Source organism: Bubalus kerabau, chromosome 5 (genome assembly GCF_029407905.1).
Source record: "Bubalus kerabau isolate K-KA32 ecotype Philippines breed swamp buffalo chromosome 5, PCC_UOA_SB_1v2, whole genome shotgun sequence".
NCBI classification, from domain to species: Eukaryota; Metazoa; Chordata; class Mammalia; order Artiodactyla; family Bovidae; genus Bubalus; species Bubalus kerabau.
This window is the reverse complement of record NC_073628.1, coordinates 118,595,620-118,613,042: the sequence shown is the minus strand read 5'-3', so window position 1 is coordinate 118,613,042 and position 17,423 is coordinate 118,595,620. Positions and strand designations below refer to the sequence as shown.

General features: G+C 48.1%; 1 protein-coding gene across 2 annotated transcripts; it reads left to right on the top strand.

Annotated features, from left to right (window-relative positions):
• The first annotated feature begins 1,033 nt into the window (after window positions 1-1,033).
• Window positions 1,034-7,581, top strand: RGS16 (regulator of G protein signaling 16). 2 transcript variants are annotated; one of them, XM_055582880.1, is made up of 6 exons: window positions 1,034-1,193; window positions 1,929-2,140; window positions 3,021-3,131; window positions 3,885-3,949; window positions 4,243-4,409; window positions 5,673-7,581. In XM_055582880.1, the coding sequence occupies exons 1-6, from the start codon at window positions 1,191-1,193 to the stop codon at window positions 5,892-5,894; spliced, it is 780 nt and encodes a 259-aa protein (XP_055438855.1). In that variant the 5' UTR covers window positions 1,034-1,190; the 3' UTR covers window positions 5,895-7,581. The 2 variants fall into 2 exon arrangements, with proteins under 2 accessions (XP_055438855.1, XP_055438854.1); XM_055582879.1 differs by having other exon boundaries at window positions 1,039-1,193; window positions 1,905-2,140.
• Window positions 7,582-17,423: the final 9,842 nt, after the last annotated feature.

Below are 17,423 nucleotides of genomic sequence, written 5' to 3'. Positions count from 1 at the left end.
GGAAACTGCTCTGACAGAAGACCCCCAGAACGCAGTTCTGATTTGGGCATCATTTCCTGTAGTCATGCCTTGTTTCACAGCCTTCCTTCCCCTTCCCCTCTGTGGTTTTTCGCCTTTCCCTCCCTGACCGGCTTTTCTGGGCCTTCTCATGGGTTCTGTCAGGGGAGATCTCTTCTCCTGTGTCCTCTCTTTTCCGACCCTTTACTTCCAGGCCTCATTGAGAAATAGCAACTCTCAAATGCCCCTTGTGAAATAAACACCTAAACTCCCAGAGTCACAAAAAACGTGCTATTGAGCCTCATCCTTTTTGTCTAGCAACCCTTGTATCCCTACTAAGTAAATGTGAGAGTGAAGACTGAGTGCTGACTACAAGTTGAGAGCTGTCCCAAGCACCTTCTGGGTGTGGTCACGGGTGCTGCATCTCCCCGATTTCCTTCTGGGACCAGAGCCCCCATTCCCCAGGGTGCTGGCTGCCGTAGTCACAGTCTCTCTCAGCTGCTGCCTTGACAGAGGGAATTGCCTGGTTTAAAATGAGGTAGTCCAGTGAACCGGTGACATGGGGTGCAAAGGCCCGCCCCCTTGCTTCAGTGGGGGACTTCTCAGAAGGGCCATCCCACTCCAGAGCATCCCCTGGGACCCACTTCGGCATTTGCTTCCTCCCTCTGCCCGGCCCTGTTTCCCTCCCACCCTCTTAGTTCCCAGAACTCTCCCCAGCGAGTCTCTGCCTCAGAGGAACCGAGTTTCCTGTTTCCTAGGGAATTCAAACTAAGAATTAAATGTATTTAGTCCTCACAACAACTTTATGCTATAAGTGCATGATTTATTCTAGAGGCAAGGAAACAGAGGCATGGAATGGTTAAGAAGCTCGCCTAAGGTCTCCCATCAGTAAATGGAGGAGCCCAGATTTGAAACTGAACAATCTAGATCTTACACTCAGGTGCAGCCTCTTTTGCATTGCATTGCAGGTAGATTCTTTACCACTGAGCCACCAGGGAAGTCCTCACGTGCAGCCTCTTAATAGCAATCCCAAAGGGAAGTATCAGGAAAGGGGGAAACTGGGGAGAGAGGCAGGGCATTTATTACCGGCATCTCAGAGATGAAGATTCTGAACTAGCTAACAACGGCTTAAAGGCAGGATCATTCATTGGTTACCAAAGTGTTGGGATTTGAAGAGGACTAGCAGAAAAAGTATGGTAAGTTCATATTTGAATTCTGGGAGAACACTCACTATGTGACTTTGAGCAAATCATTCAACCTGAGTCTTAGTAACAAGTACATAGTAGATGCTCAATAAAGCCAGCACCCACCTCCCCACAAACACACACACTTTTTGTCTGTTCTTTCTAATTCTGATCTTGGGTCTTTTTAACGTTCTGACTCAAGTTTCTCCATCTATAAAATGAGGTGATGATGACAAAGGGCTTACTTGGTTGACCCGAGGCCAACTGGGTAAGAATACAGTAAATGGAAGTTATCAGTATAACCAGGATGCTGTGCGGTCGGGCTTGCACCGTGTGCTCGGTTCGTTAGGGCCGAACAGGCTCAGGCTTGAGCTGTGATCGACACCAGATGTACCAACCCCACCCCCCCCCCCCAACTCCCCGGCATCCACCACCCCCACGCAAATTCTCCTGGCATCTCTGAGTTGATTTCCTGCTTTTACTAGCGGCCGGCGGTTTTTTGTTTTTGTTTTTTTTTTCCCTACTAAACTGGGTGCGCGCGTCTCATCTCGGTGTCACTTCTCTGCCGCTTCTCCCTCCCCACGCCGGCGGCCGCTCGGAGGAGGGGGCAGCCCCGTGAGCACCCCCGCGGGGCGAAGGTTGCACCCGGCGAGGGCGCATCCTGGGTCGGGCGCCCCGCCCCGTCGAGCTTCAGGCCCCGCCTCCGCTTTCGCCCGCTCTCAGTACCGCTCTCCGATTGGTCGGCAGCGCGCAGCCTCTCCGCCCCTACAAGGGAATAAAAGCTGCTGGCTCCGCGAATCCAGTGTAGTAAACCCAGACAGGCGCTGGCCGCCTCTCCTCTGTGTTCGCGTTCTGCGGTACCCGCTGGAGCCCGCTACCATCGTCCCCAAGACGTGCTGCCCTGCATCCGTAGCCATGTGTCGGACCCTGGCCGCCTTCCCCACCTCCTGCCTGGAGAGGTAAGAGCAGCTTCTCCAGATGCCTGGGGAAAGAAGAACAAGTCCCACCAACCTTAGGGAGTGAAGCGAAAAGCTTGCAGACCTGTGTGGTCTGGAGAACAGGATGAAAATGACTTCAGAGGTAGAGGTCAAATTGGTTCCACGTTCTCAGATGCCTCTCTTAGAGTCTCAGGGAAGGATGGGTGACGGGAACCGAGAAGGCAAAGCCAAGGGAAGCAGGGGGACCACTGTTGACTGCCATTGCCCATCTTTCCTCTGCCAAGTGGCAGTTCTACTGCAGGAAGACTATGGTGGCATCACCAGGCAAAACTGAGTCTTCCCCAGTTTCTTAAGCACTTGCTTTTCATTCTGAGCTACAGATCTAAGGGCATGGCCTCCTCTGATCCTGGACATACAGGAAACTGTTTTTCAGGCCCTCAGCGAGGGATGTCCCCACTTCCCAGGGAGCTATACACCCACTCCAGTCCTTGCTGGAGTCGGTGGCTGGGAAGGAAAAAGTAAAGATGAAGGCAGAAATCAGCTTCCACACAGCTCCGAAAATATTTGTGACAAGCCTAGAGAGTACTGAATTACCTTCTGCTAAGTCAACAGGCACAAAAAGCGTGACTTAAGTGGGGGAAAAGCCCATGTGTGCTATACTGCAAACCCCCAAACTGTAAGACAGTCAAGTCACGGCTCAAATATTGCTTTCATTGTTTCTGGGCTCATGATACTGATGAGAGAGGTGAAGTGTAAGCCCTGGGAACAGCTATGGGTTCCCAGAAACCCTCAGGCTTGGAATTTGGGTGGCACAAACCTGTGCTCTTCTGGGACTTTGTGGATCTCTCTGCCCTGGCTGAGCAAGGGGAGAATCCTCACGAGCTCATGCTTTGCCTTCCAGAGCCAAAGAATTCAAGACACGGCTGGGGATCTTTCTTCATAAGTCAGAACTGGGCTCTGATACCGGGAGTGTTGGCAAGCTCGAGTGGGGCAATAAACACAGCAAAGAAGGGTAAGTCCCGCTGACCAGCCTGGAGCCCCTAGAGGGAAGGAGCCAGATTTAGGAAGGGAGCCCTGAGAAGGAAAATACTAGGAGACATTAGGACATACCATTGTGGACCTTGGCGACCTCTTCCTAGAGATTGTAATGGAACTTCTTGCTGGTCTCCTGTGGCTGGCTGGCTCATGGGTGACTGGGTGGATGGCTCCAGCCTTCTAAGTCCGCCAACAAATGAAGACACCCAGGGTTGGAATGTCTAGATACCAGATTCTCCCATCTGGAGATGCCATTGCTTGTGTGACCAGGGCAAGGGCAAGGCCCAAGGCCACTGGACTCTGCTGCTACTTGCATGCCGTTTACCGGGAAGCCCTGTTATATTAACCATCAACTGTGGCAGGTGCTGTGCTGGGCTCTGGGGTTGTGGGTAGGCATAATCTCTATTCAGGAGACCCTTATTTCCTTGAGAAAGTGTACAAAACAAATTGAGAGGGGAATCGGAGGAATTTTGGACAGCAAAAACACAGTCTTAGATATTTACTGAGGGCCGGAAGGTCCCTGCTTGGGTTTCTGGTTACTAGACACAACCATTTCCCTAAACCTCAGCAAAAAGTTGGGGAGTTTGAAGAGTCAGCTCCAGTGATTTTACTGAGCAAGCCTCCATGTGAATTATACAACTTCAGAGTTGTGGCTAGGATTTGTGCTGTGTATTAGTTTGTTGTTGTTTTTTAAATTAAAATCTTGCCCCCTCCCCCCCTTTTTTTTTAGCAAAAACTTCTCAGAAGATGTGCTGGGATGGAAAGAGTCATTTGACTTGCTGCTGAGCAGTAAAAGTGAGTTGTGTCTGTTGTGTCTGTCTGTGGATGGCACACGGGTGGCACATGGGTACCCATGTGCCGCAGAGCCAGCCTGAGGATGCTGAGAACATGGGCAAAATAATAGTAATAGTAATAATAATCCCCAAGTGTGTCAGCCTCTATCCAGAATACAAAGGCAGGTCCTTGTTTGAGAAAATTACATCCCCAAAATAGAGCCATTAACTACAATTGCTGTCTTTTCTTCTTTTATTCCCGGCTGGCTGTCCCTGCTGTCTGACCTGTCTCTTCCTCTCTCCCTGCAACCCCAGATGGAGTGGCCGCCTTCCACGCCTTCCTGAAGACAGAGTTCAGCGAGGAGAACCTGGAGTTCTGGCTGGCCTGTGAGGAGTTCAAGAAGCTCCGGTCCGCTACCAAGCTGGGATCCCGGGCTCACCGGATCTTTGAGGAGTTCATCTGCAGTGAAGCCCCCAAAGAGGTCAGAGCCATGACACATTCCAGGGATCCTGCAGACCCTGCCTGCTCCTTCCCCACTGAGAACTGGGGATGATCAGGGGCCAGTAAGGGAAGGGCCAAGTTTAGAAGCAGAGTGGCCTTATCTGACACAGGAGGCTGGAGATCAAAACAGCCAGGCTCCAGGTCACCCCTGGGTACCATTACCCTCAGAGTCACAATGGGACTGGAGGGGTTGGCAGGGGTTTTGGCTTCTGTCGACACCCACCTTTGTAAACTAAGCCCTTTTTAGAGACTCAGAATACTTAACAACTGCGGAGACAGGTCATCTTAGGATAACCTGACTCAGTCACTCAGGTCTGTGGTTGGTGACCCTTTCAACCTTCCCTCTGGTCTCCACCGTGTTTGATAAGGAATATGACGCCACCTCTTGGAGAGAAGGAAGTAATGGCTTGCCTTTGTATCTTATTTTGTATTTATTTTCTGAGCATTTTTATTTCTCCCATAAAGATATGTTGGGCACCAGTTACATGCAAGGCACATTTATAGTCGTCAAGGATATGGCAGTGAACACAAAGCCTCTACCCCAGTGAGAGAAGATGACAATAACCAATTAAATAAATATTTCCAGGGGGTGATCTGTGCTCTGATAAAAAGAAAGCAGGCTATGAGAGGGAGTACCAGGGTACAGGGTTGGAGGATGTGACACAGGAAACAGAAAATACAAAGATCAAAGAGTGCCTTTGTGATCACAGGCCAGCAAGTGGGCCCATGTGGAGCAGGAAGTGAGAGAGAGTGGCAGGTGATGTCACACAGGTGGCAGGTGGCCGGGTGCTGGCCCAGGTAGCCTTGTGGGCTCAGCACCTGTGTCGGCCTTTTCTTGGAGTGATGGGGAACAACAGACTTGTGTTTTATAAGGCTCTCTTTGCTGCTAGGTGGAGAACAGACCCTGGGGTTCAGGGGAGGAGAGAGAGACCCAATAGCAGGTGCTGGCACTAGCCTAGGAGAGAGGTGGCAATGACTTGAACCTGGGTTGTCACAGAGAAACAGGTGAAAAGAGGGTGGATCTGTACCCATTCGTAACATCTCCTGGGTTGTTCTGAGAGAGAGGAGGGTAGAAGGGAGGACAGGCCCAGAGCTGAAAAGCCCATTGATGGTCAACTCAGCAGAGCCCCAGTTCCTGGTTCAGAATCCAGTGCTCCTTCCACTGCCCCCTGCCAGTCCTCCCAGCCCCCTCACCTGGCTCTGATTCCCCCATTCACCCATGTGCTTGTCCTCCTTCCCACAGGTGAATATAGACCACGAGACCAGGGAGCTGACCAGGACGAACCTGCAGGCCGCCACGGCCGTGTGCTTCGACGCGGCGCAGCGGAAGGTGCGAGCCCTGATGGAGAAGGACTCCTACCCGCGCTTCCTGAAGTCCCCCGCTTACCGGGACCTGGCCACGCAAGCCACAGCCGCCTCTGCCTCCCCGTCCAGCAGCAGCCCAGCTGAGCCCTCGCACACCTGAGCCTCAGGGCCTGGAAGGAGCCAGCCGGGCAGAGAGATTGAGTCACCCACCCCCGAGGTGCTGTCCCCATGGGGGAGGCAGGTTCTACAAAGCAAGAGAGGACAGTGAAGGAAAAAGCTGACCCGGTGACACCCTCACCTCCAGATCCTTGGGACTGAATTCCATGCGTGAGAGGGTCATCCCACTTCTAGGACCTGTGGACCAGGGCTGAAGATAAGGGTTGTGTGGGGCTTTCAAGGGGGGGAAGAATGATGGTACAAGAGTCATCATTGGCTCTGGCGATTCTCAACAGGACAAGGGATATTCCCAGGGGGCTTTGGAAAATGCATGGATAAAGGGGAACTTGAAAATGAGGGAGAGAAAGACAACCAGGTTAGCCAGTTTTGCTTGTCGAACGGTTGACCTGTTTTCCTAACTTCCAGACTGTCCTGGGCATGAAGGGAGCCATGAATGTGGAGTCTTCCCATCCTGTCCTCTCACCTGCCTCTGGGCTACTGGTGGTGGTAGGTGGTGGTGGGGGGGGTCCCCTAGCTTGCACTTCTCAACACTTCTGTGTCCAGCCTGGCAGTCTTGTCAAGGCCAGAGAACCAATGTGATGCTTGCCCCGAATGAGATATTTACCTCAAAAACTGGCTTTCAAGCCCCTCTCCAAATCAGTAGAGAGGCCTGAAAACAGGCCATCTTGCCCATGCAAAATGAACCTTGGTGCTCTTGGTGGGCTCTTGTGGGGGCCTCTGACTCCGTGTGTGCCGCTGGGTCCACCTGTGAGCAGGACCTGCTGAGAGCCTCTTGCTGGGATGTGCCCCCTCTTAGCTCTGAGCTGCCTGGAGCAAGACGTGGGGCCTCTTGGTGAGCAGCTTTAGTCCAGCCCTTATGCTGGGCAGGGTGGAACGAGGGAGAAAGAGCTCCTGGGAGACAAACTTCATGGCAGTTACAGAAAGTCCTGTTTAAATCAAGCTAATATTTTATTTTTGTGAGGAGAAGAACAGGGAAAAAGAGATTCCCCAGGATGGAAAGGGAACCTTGTGTTTCTTTCCTGTGGATTGCGGGGGTGTACTCACTGGGGTGTCCATGGAAATGAGGCAGGGACCTCGATGAACTTGGACAGCCTGTAGAAGCTGGGAATGAAACTGGGGCGGAGAGAGGCTGCTGGCAAGAGCAGGTCTAGGGGGGGAATCAGAACCTGCTTGTCACCCCAGGGCATCACCAAACACCCATTCCCTGGTGGGACTTCTGCCCCGGCTGGGCTGGGGAGGTGAATTAACCAGGCAGCCCCTCTTGCCCCCAGGGAATCCACACTGTTCTCTCTGCGCTAGGAGCTCCTCCAGGAGAAAAGTATTTAAGCCTAACATATTGTTGGTTTTGTGACAATGGTCATGGCACATTATTTTTTATTGCTGTTGTCGTGTTGTTGCTATTATTATTTATTGTCATTTGCGCGTCTGCCTCTCCTGGAGAATCCACAGGAGCTGGTAGCCTGGCTGTCTCCCTCTGTCCAGCAGATGCTACCTCTTGAAGTGCTGGGAACCTCTTGGCGCCCGCCAGGAACTCCTCGCCATTTAAATATTTATTTGTTGTTGACCACGGGAGCTGGTTTCCTAAATGTGAATGATGTACTTATTCAACCCCCGTTTTCCTATTGCAGCATGTTATTTTATTGTGAAATAAAAATAAAACCCAAACACGAGATTGATCCTGTCTGCAAGGACCATATGGTCAGGGGATGAGGGAAGGGAAGTGCTCAGGGCAGGGGGTGCCTTGTGGAAGAGCTGGTCTCCGGAAATGTCACAGGACACACGGGGAAGCTTGCTGGTGTGTGGGCAGAGGTGCACGTCCAAGGCCTGAGTTTGCCTGGTGACTGGTTCTAACGGTGGCCTCCAGGATGGTAACTTCCTTCAGCTGGCGACGGCCCAGCTCATGTCAAGCTATTGTGTCCTGTTGACGGTGAGCCTAGCCGGGGACCTGGGATGCTTGGCAGCAAGGCTGCAACGCTTGCAGCTGGATACACGTCTCCTCCAGCAACAAAATACAAAGGAACTGTGGGACTCAGCCGTGTGCATGCACAGCTGGTGCAAATTCCGTACCCAAAAGATACAAAGAGACCAAAAAACACAACTGCCACTTTTGAGCAGCCTAGAGCAAAAATAGGGTACTGCACAGGCACCCTGCACACACCACCACCTAAGGGGTGGACAGAACACCTAGGCTACCCCTCCTGCCTAAGCCTGAACAACACTCCACCCTCCCCTCCCAAAGGAACCAGCTCCCGCTCCTCCGGGAGCGAGCAAGCGAGGGGACCTGCTGCTGCTCTTGCTCCCCACTGCTGCAGCAGCGGCCTCAGTTGAGCCGTGCCTGAATTGTCTGGCTGCCAGTCAATTTCTATTGATGGGGGAAGGCCAAGAACCCTGGCTGGTAACAGTTGGACCCGGCTCAGCTGTCATTGCAGAGCCCATCTCCTCTGTCCACCTGACCCAGCATGAGCCGTTCCCGGTTCTTGGAACAGCAAGGGGTGGCTCCCTCTGGCCAAGTAGCTGCACATTATCAGTTGCAGGGGTTGGGGCGGGGGGGGGGCACTTCTGTGCCATTTTCACCTTTGCCCATTTCCAATTTGCATTAGTGTACTTTTGGGCTTCCTTCATAGCTCAGTTGGTTAAGAATCCAGCTACAATGCGGGAGACCTGGGTTCGATCCCTGGGTTGGGAAAATCCCCTGGAGAAGGGAAGAGCTACCCACTCCACTACCCTGGTCTGGAGAATTCCATGGACTGTATAGTCCATGGGGTCACAAAGAGTTGACATGACTGAACGACTTTCACTTCACTATGAATTCAAGGAATCAGCATTCCTTATAATTTCATAGACATCTCTGAGATGAACTTTGGGAAGCAATGTGATGCTTGGGACTACTCCATTCCTGGGGAAGAGAATGAGCAGTTTGCACTGGGTTAGAAAGAACTTGGCGTTAGGCTTGCAAGGATCAAATCTGCTCTTCCTCTGCCAGTCACCTCCTTGTTCTTCCCAAATTCTTCTCTAAGTTGAATTATCTGTTTATATACAAATCTAGGCTTTATATTGACTTTTATTTTCCCCTCATTGTTAGTCTTCAGAGAAAGCAATGGCACCCCACTCCAGTACTCTTGCCTGGAAAATCCCAGAGACGGGGGAGCCTGGTGGGCTGCTGTCTATGGGGTCACACAGAGGCAGACATGACTGAAGTGACTTCACTTTCACTTTTCACTTTCATGCATTGGAGAAGGAAATGGCAACCCACTCCAGTGTTCTTGCCTGGAGAATCCCAGGGGTGGGGGATCCTGGTGGGCTGCTGTCTATGGGATCACACAGAGTTGGACACGACTGAAGTGACTTAGCAGCAGCAGTGTTGTTAGTCTGAGTAAAGTGACCAGACTTCAGGTACATTAAGTAAAAGAAAAGCCCATGGAATCATATTTGAAGCCCAGATCTAAGGGGCAGTTGTGTGTGTGATGCCAGGAGGGATTCTGAGGTTAAAGGTCAGAAAGGAAGATGGGAACAAACACCAGGGCAGGCCCTGATCTCGTTTAGTTCAATGACAGCTCTGTGAGGTAGGTGTGATCACCCTCTGATACAGACAGGGAAACTGAAGCTCCCAGGGGTGGGGTCTGGGGGAACATGCCCAGGGAAGCCAGTTTGAGAGAGGGGCAGAGATGAGACCTGAATAAACCAAGGGGGATGAGGTGGGAAGTCCAGTCTGTGAGAGATGGTCAAGGGATATGATGCATGAGGGAAGAAAAAAGATGGTACCCAGAGAGTCAGGAACCTTGTCCCCATTACTTTCCTTCCACCTTTTTGTCTTTGTTGTTTTTTTTTTTTAAGCATGCATTTATTGTATGTAGTGCATCCTGCATGCCTGGCAGAAAACCCAAAATAGCTGTAACTGTAGGTGGCCTCAGTTAATGGTGGATGGGGATTCTGGGTAAGTTCAGACAAGGGCACAAATGTGTATTTTCTGATGCAGTATAGGCTTCCCAGGTGGCTCAGTGGTAAAGAATCTGCCTACCAATGCGGGAGACTCTGGTTGAGATCCTGGATTGGGAAGATCCCATGGAGGAGGAAATGGAAACCCACTCTAGTATTCTTGCCCGGGAAATCCCATGGACAGTGGAGATTTGTGGGCTACCATGCATGGGGTTGCAAAGTCAGACACGACTAAAATGACTGAGCATGCATGTATGGCTGCCAGTAGGAAATGGTGGGTGTGGTCGGCAAATGGTAGAGCAATGAACAGGGGAAGATGGACTTCCAGGGACTGAGGTGGGTACTGGCAGGCTCCTCATCCAGTAAGTCCATCCTCGAGGCTTGTTGCCCTCTCCTAGCCCTTCTTCACATACAGGATGGTCTTGAAGTCCATGGTGTAGCCTCAAGGTGGTAGGTACTCATTAGAGATAAAGAAGACTCTTGGCTGATCTTGGAGATCTACGGCTCTTGGTCTTCCAGGTGTCAGGCTCAGACCAAACACAGGACCCCTGTGGTATTGGTTCTCAGGGTGTTAAGAGATTTCTTGAAAATCTTGCAGCCAGCAAGAAGTCTCCAGCATCTTTAAACTCACCAACTCAGTTCGTCCCCCCAGCACTTCAGGCTTTGGCTTAGCACCCAAAGCCCTTCTTGAGTGGGCCGCCCATGCTTCTCCGGCCTCTGCTCTCTCACCTGCCCCTTGAAAACAAATCGTACACGGCTCCCACACTCACCCTACTATTCAAGCCTCCTGCCTTCTGCCTCCTGGCCCACCTCCCTGCTGGGTTGCCTACTCTCATCACAGCTACCTACGGCCTCCTTTATCAGCCCAGGGAAGCAACTTTCAAAAGCTGGCCCAAGGGTCTTTCTGGGGCGCCATCCCTGAGCCCTTGGGTCTGATCATGGACGCCTGTGCTTCACCTGTCCCCACTGTGCCAGTCTTTAGCCATAAAGCAGTGATCAGAGCACTCCGTGCCTGCATTCAAGCCCTTCAGTGGCTCTCCTTTGACCCTGAGTGAGTCCAGCTCTCAGGATGACATACAAGGCTCTCTGACCCGACACAAGTCCCTCTTATGACTTCCCCCCCGCTCAGGTGGCTCTTACCCACCTGCTGTTTTTCTCTGCTTGGAATGTCTTTTTCCTTTTATTTGTTTTTAACAATTAGAGCTTGGGAGCTGTGGAGGAGAATGCCCTCCTCAAAAAGCCTCTCGAAAATCTATCAAGACCATCACCTTCTTAAGTGAAGCTTTCCCAAACATCCATTTCCGAGAATCTCTCTGACACTTCAATGATTCTAGGACAGCCTTGCCAACTAAAAAAAAAGCTCATAACCTGAAAGTTGAGAATTGTGTTTATTTATTTGGTGGGGATTTTTAGGACTTCAAGCCCAGGAGGCAGCATCTCAGGTAGCCCTTGAGAAACTGCTCTGGGGGATGGGGGTGGGGGTGACGGTGTGGTGGGGTGAAAGGGGAGGCGGGGAGGAGGGTGGGGAAGGGAGTCAGATTATACAGAAGTTTGCAACAAAGGAGGCAGATAGTCTGAACATCGAAGATTATTGTTAATTAAGGAAAATCAGCTACCTCAAGGAATTTAGGGCTCATCTATGTATGGGAAGATGAAAGAGTCAGGGCTCACTGAACTCATTCCTTTCATATGCATCTCAGCTATCTGGGGCCTGTATCCTTTTTTTTTTTTTTTTTTTTTTTTAATTTTGTTGCATCCTTAGTCCCTGTAGGGAGTGGTGGGAGCTGACAGCTGCTGGATTGCAGGCACTGTTCTCCCTTCTGGGGGCCCTTGGGGCTCAGAAATTCATTTGGAGGGCAGCATCTCAAACCGATGCCTGTGACATCCTTGTTTATAGATGTGGCAGGAGATATTCCTTTTCACACCATCTTCTTACCTTGACTACTTCATGTAAGACATGACACTGTCACGTACCTCTCCACAGCTCTTTTTTTCACTAAACCACTCTCTTCAAGATTGGGAGCCATATTATTTGATCCAATGGGAGAGAACAGACCATGGCAGAGTGAAACCTGGCCTGTAGAGTTGGAATGTTGGAGTAGAAACTGGTTCATTCATTGTATGACCTGGGGGAGTTATTAAACCTCTCCAAAGGCTTAGGTCTCTCATCTGTAAAGGAGGATAATAAGAGTGCATGCACCCTTCATAGAGCATGGAATGAAAACGTGTTAGGCACAACACTCATGTCTCATGAATATTAAACTGTAATTATTATCTGATTCCAGGTACTCAGCATGGTCAATAAATATTTATTGACTTTTGAAAAGAATGGAAGAGTCTCAATTCAAAGCCAGGATTCCAAGTCTACTTTTCTAAGTATAGTACAGCTGTTTCCATACTGTATTTTATTTGCTATGAAGGGCATTCCAGAATTCCAGGAGAGGGAATCAAGTGTTGAGACATTAATCCCGACAATATTCACTTAAAGCCAGGTTGGCTGATGCTGCTTCCCCATCAGTCCTGTTGTTTCCTGTGACTGTGGAGGCCTGGCCCAGCCCTCACCAGGCCATTCCACACTCTCTGCTGCCTCCCTCTGGCTATGTCAAGTCAGGCTATGCAAACTTTTTCCTTGGAATTGCCTGTTCTTCAGTCGCTAAGTCATGTCTGACTCTGCAACTTCATGGACTGGAGCATGCCAGGCTCCTCTGTCCTCCACTATCTCCTAAAGTTTTCTCAGTTTCATGACCATTGAGTCAGTGATGCTACCTAACCATTGTATCCTCTACCATCACTTTCTTCTTTTGTCTTCAATCTTTCCCAGCCTCAGGGTCTTTTCCAATGAGTTGGTTCTTTGCAACACATGGCCAAAATATTGGAGCTTCAGCATTAGCAATAGTCCTTCCAATGAATATTCAAGGTTGATTTCCTTTAGGATTGACTGGTTTGATCTCCTTGTTGTCCAAGGGACTCTCAAGAGTCTTCTCCAGCACCACAATTTGAAAGCATCAGTTCTTTGGCATTCAGCCTACTTTACGCTCCAACTCTCACATCCATAGGTGACTTACTGGAAAAACCATAGTTTCGACTATATGGGCCTTTGTCGCCAAAGTGATGTCTCTACTTTTTAACACACTGTCTAGGTTTGTTATGGCTTTTCTTCCAAGGAGCAAGCATTTTTAATTTCATGATGGCAGTCACCATCCTCAGTGATTTTGGAGCCCAAGAAAATAAAATCTGTCACTGCTTCCACTTTTTCTTCTTCCATTTGCCATGAAGTGACGGGACCAGATGCCAGGATCTTAGTTTTTCTGAATGTTGAGTTTCAAGTCAACTTTTTCACTCTCCTCTTTCACCCTCATCATAAGACTCCCTTGTTCTTCTTCACTTCCTGCCATTAGAGTCATATCATCTGTGTATCTGAGGTCGTTAATATTTCTCCCAGCAATCTTGATTCCAGCTTGTGATTCATCCAGCCTGGCATTTTCCATGATGTACTCTGCATATAAGTTAAGTAAGCAGGGTGACAATATACAGCCTTGATGTACTCCTTTTTTAATTTTGAGCCACTCAGTTGTTCCATGACCAGTTCTAACTATTGCTTCTTGACTTGCATACAGGTTTCTCAGAAGACAGGTAAGGTGGTCTGGTATTCCCATTTCTTTAAGACTTTTCCACAGTTTCTTATGATCCACACAGTCAAAGGCTTTAACATTGTCAATAAGGCAGAACTAGATATTTTTCTGGAATTCTCTAGCTTTCTCCTTAATTTAATGAATATTGGCAGTTTGATCTCTGGTTCCTCAGCCTTTTCTAAACCCAGTTTGAACATATGGAAGTTCTTGATTCATGTACTGCTGAAGCCTCGCTTGAAAGATTTTGAGCATAACCTTGCTAGTGTGTGAAATAAGTGCAATTGTGTGGTAGTTTGAACACTCTTTGGTATTGCCCTTCTTTGGGACTGAACTTTTCCAGTCCTGTGGCCACTGCTAAGTTTTCCAAATTTTTGGCATATTGAGCACAGCACTTTCACAGCATCATTTTTTAGGGTTTGAAATAGCTCAGCTGGAACTCTGTCACCTCCCCTATCTTTGTTTATAGTAGTGCTTCTTAAGGCACACTTAACGTTATACTCCAGGATGTCTGGCTCTAGGTGAGTGAACACACCACTGTGGTTATCTGAAGAAATCTCTAGTCTTTCCAACACCACTGTTTTCCTCTATTTCTTTGCACTATTCATTTAAGAAGGCCTTCTTATCTCTCCTTGCTATTCTCTGGAGCTCTCTATTCAGTTGGGTATATCTTTTCCTTTTTTCCTTGCTTTTTGCTTCTCTTATTTCCTCAGCTATTTGTAAGGCCTCCTCAGACAACCATTTGGCCTTCTTGCAGTTCTTTTCCTTTTGGGATAGTTTTGGTCGCTGCCTTCTATACAATGTTACAAACCTCCATCCATAGTTCTTCAGACACTTTGTCTACCAGATCTAATCCTGTTTGTTACTTCCACTGTATAATCATAAGGGGTTTGATTTAGGTCATACCTGAATGGCCTAGTCAAAGCTATGGTTTTTACAGTGGTCTGTATGGATGTGAAAGTTGGACTGTGAAGAAAGCTGAGTGCCGAAGAATTGATGCTTTTGAACTGTGGTGTTGGAGAAGACTCTTGAGAGTTCCTTGGACTGCAAGGAGATCCAACCAGTCCATTCTGAAGGAGATCAGTCCTGGGTGCTCTTTGGAAGGACTGATGCTAAAGCTGAAACTCTAATACTTTGGCCACCTCATGTGAAGAGTTGACTCATTGGAAAAGACCCTGATGCTGGGAGGGATTGGGGGCAGGAGGAGAAGGGGACGACAGAGGATGAGATGGCTGGATGGCATCACCGACTTGATGGACGTGAGTTTGGGTGAACTCTGGGAGTAGGTGATGGACAGGGAGGCCTGGCGTGCTGCAATTCATGGGGTTGAAAAGAGTCAGACACGACTGAGTGACTGAACTGAACTGAACTGAACTGAATGGCCTAGAAGTTTCCCCTACTTTCTTCAATTTAAGCCTGAATTTTGCAATAAGGAGCTGATGATCTAAGCCACAGTCAGCTCCAGGTCTTGTTTTTGCTGATTGTATAGAGCTTCTTCATCTTTGTCTGCAAAGAACATAATCAATCTGATTTTGGTATTGACCATCCATTGATATCCATGTGTAGAGTCATCTCTCATGTTGGAAGAGGGTGTTTGCTATGACTAGTGTGTTCTCTTGGCAAAATTCTGTCAGCCTTTTCCCTGCTTCATTTTGTACCCCATGGCCAAACTAGCTGGTTATTATGGATATTTCTTGACTTCCTACTTTTGCATTTTGATCCTCTATGATGAAAAGGACATCTTTTTTTGATGTTAGTTCTAGAAGGTGCCATCAGTTCAGTTCAGTTCAGTCGTGCCTGACCCTTTGTGACCCCATGAATCGCAGCACGCCAGGCCTCCCTGTCCATCACCAACTCCCGGAGTTCACTCAGACTCATGGCCATCAAGTCAGTGATGCCATCCAGCCATCTCATCCTCTGTCGTCCCCTTCTCCTCCTGCCCCTAATCCCTCCCAGCATCAGGGTCTTTTCCAATGAGTCAACTCTTCACATGAGGTGGCCAAAGTACTGAAGTTTCAGCTTTAGCATCATTCCTTCCAAAGAACACCCAGGACTGATCTCCTTTAGAATGGACTGGTTGGATCTCCTTGCAGTCCAAGGAACTCTCAAGAGTCTTCTCCAACACCACAGTTCAAAAGCATCAATTCTTCGGTGCTCAGCCTTCTTCACAGTCCAACTCTCACATCCATACATGACCACAGGAAAAACCATAGCCTTGACTAGACAGACCTTTGTTGGCAAAGGAATGTCTCTGCTTTTGAATATGCTATCTAGGTTGGTCATAACTTTCCTTCCAAGGAGTAAGCGTCTTTTAATTTCATGGCTGCAGTCACCATCTGCAGTGATTTTGGAGCCCAGAAAAATAAAGTCTGACACTGTTTCCACTGTTTCCCCATCTATTTCCCATGGAGTGATGGGACCGGATGCCATGATCTTAGTTTTCTGAATGTTGAGTTTTAAGCCAACTTTTTCACTGTCCTCTTTCACTTTCATCAAGAGGCTTTTTAGTTCCTCTTCACTTTCTGCTACCGCACAATTGCACTCAACTCACATGCTAGTAAAGTAATGCTCAAAATTCTCCAAGCCAGGCTTCAGCAATACGTGAACCGTGAAATTCCAGATGTTCAAGCTGGTTTTAGAAAAGGCAGAGGAACCAGAGATCAAATTGACAACATCCGCTGGATCATCGAAAAAGCAAGAGAGTTCCAGAAAAACATCTACTTCTGCTTTATTGACTATGACAAAGCCTTTGACTGTGTGGATCACAATAAACTGTGGAAAATTCTGAAAGGGATGGGAATACCAGACCACCTGACCTGTCTTTTGAGAAATCTGTATGCAGGTCAGGAAGCAACAGTTAGAACTGGATATGGAACAACATACTGGTTCCAAATAGGAAAAGGAGTACGTCCAGGCTGTATATTGTCACCCTGCTTATTTAACTTATATGCAGAGTACCTCATGAGAAACGCTGGGCTGGAAGAAGCACAAGCTGTAATCAAGATTGCCCGGAGAAATATCAATAACCTCAGACATGCAGATAACACCATCCTTATGGCAGAAGGTGCCATAGGTCTTCATAAAACTGGCCAACTTCAGCTTCTTCAGCATCAGTGGTTGGGGCAAAAACTTGGACGACTGTGATATTGAATCGTTTGCCTTGGAAATGATTGAAAATTATTCTGTCATTTTTGAGACTGTGCCCAAGTACTGTATTCCGGACTCTTTTGTTGATGATGAGGGCTACTCCATTTCTTCTAAGGAACTGCCTAATTTTGCTCTTATCTAAGTTTGACTCTTTCTTTTGGAATTATATCCAAGAGATATAACCTTTAGTTTTGTTTATTAATGCAGTTTAATAATGATGTGAAACATTAATTGAATTGAAAATTATTAACATAATTGTTAAGAGAGCTCAGTAGGTACAGGGGTTACAGTAAGATTTCTTTATTCAGCAGGGCTGAACTTAAAAAATTGAAGCTCTTGGTGTGGATGTGGAGAAAAGGGAACCCTTGTGCACAGTTTGTGAGATTGTAAATTGTAAATTTCTCAAGATAGAAAACAGTACGGAGCCTCCTCAGAAAATTAAAAATGGAACTGTCATATGACCTATTAATTTCTCTTCTTTTCTTTTTATTGTAGCTATATGGGATAATGGGTGTTAACTAAACCTATTGTGGTAATTACTTCATAGTATATGTGAATCAATACATCGTGCCATGTAACTTTAATTTCTAGAATGACATATGTCAGCTATTTCTCAATAAAACTAGAGGGAATTCCCTGGCAGTTAGGACTTGGTGCTTTCACTGCCAAGGCCTGGGTTTGATTCCTGGCCATGTGTCATGGACAAAAAAAATCAAAATCAAAAAGTAAAATAAAACTAGAAAAAAAATGTTTAATGGAAGCTCTTAGGTAATAAGAACAAGGTGTTTGGGGCATATTAA

What these genes read in the sequence shown, in the direction of transcription:
- RGS16 (XM_055582879.1), top strand. An exon ending in AATAAACACAGCAAAGAAGG is followed by an intron (nt 3,132 to 3,884) that starts GTAAGTCCCGCT and finishes CTTTTTTTTTAG; the next exon opens with CAAAAACTTCTCAGAAGATG. An exon ending in CTTGCTGCTGAGCAGTAAAA is followed by an intron (nt 3,950 to 4,242) that starts GTGAGTTGTGTC and finishes CTGCAACCCCAG; the next exon opens with ATGGAGTGGCCGCCTTCCAC.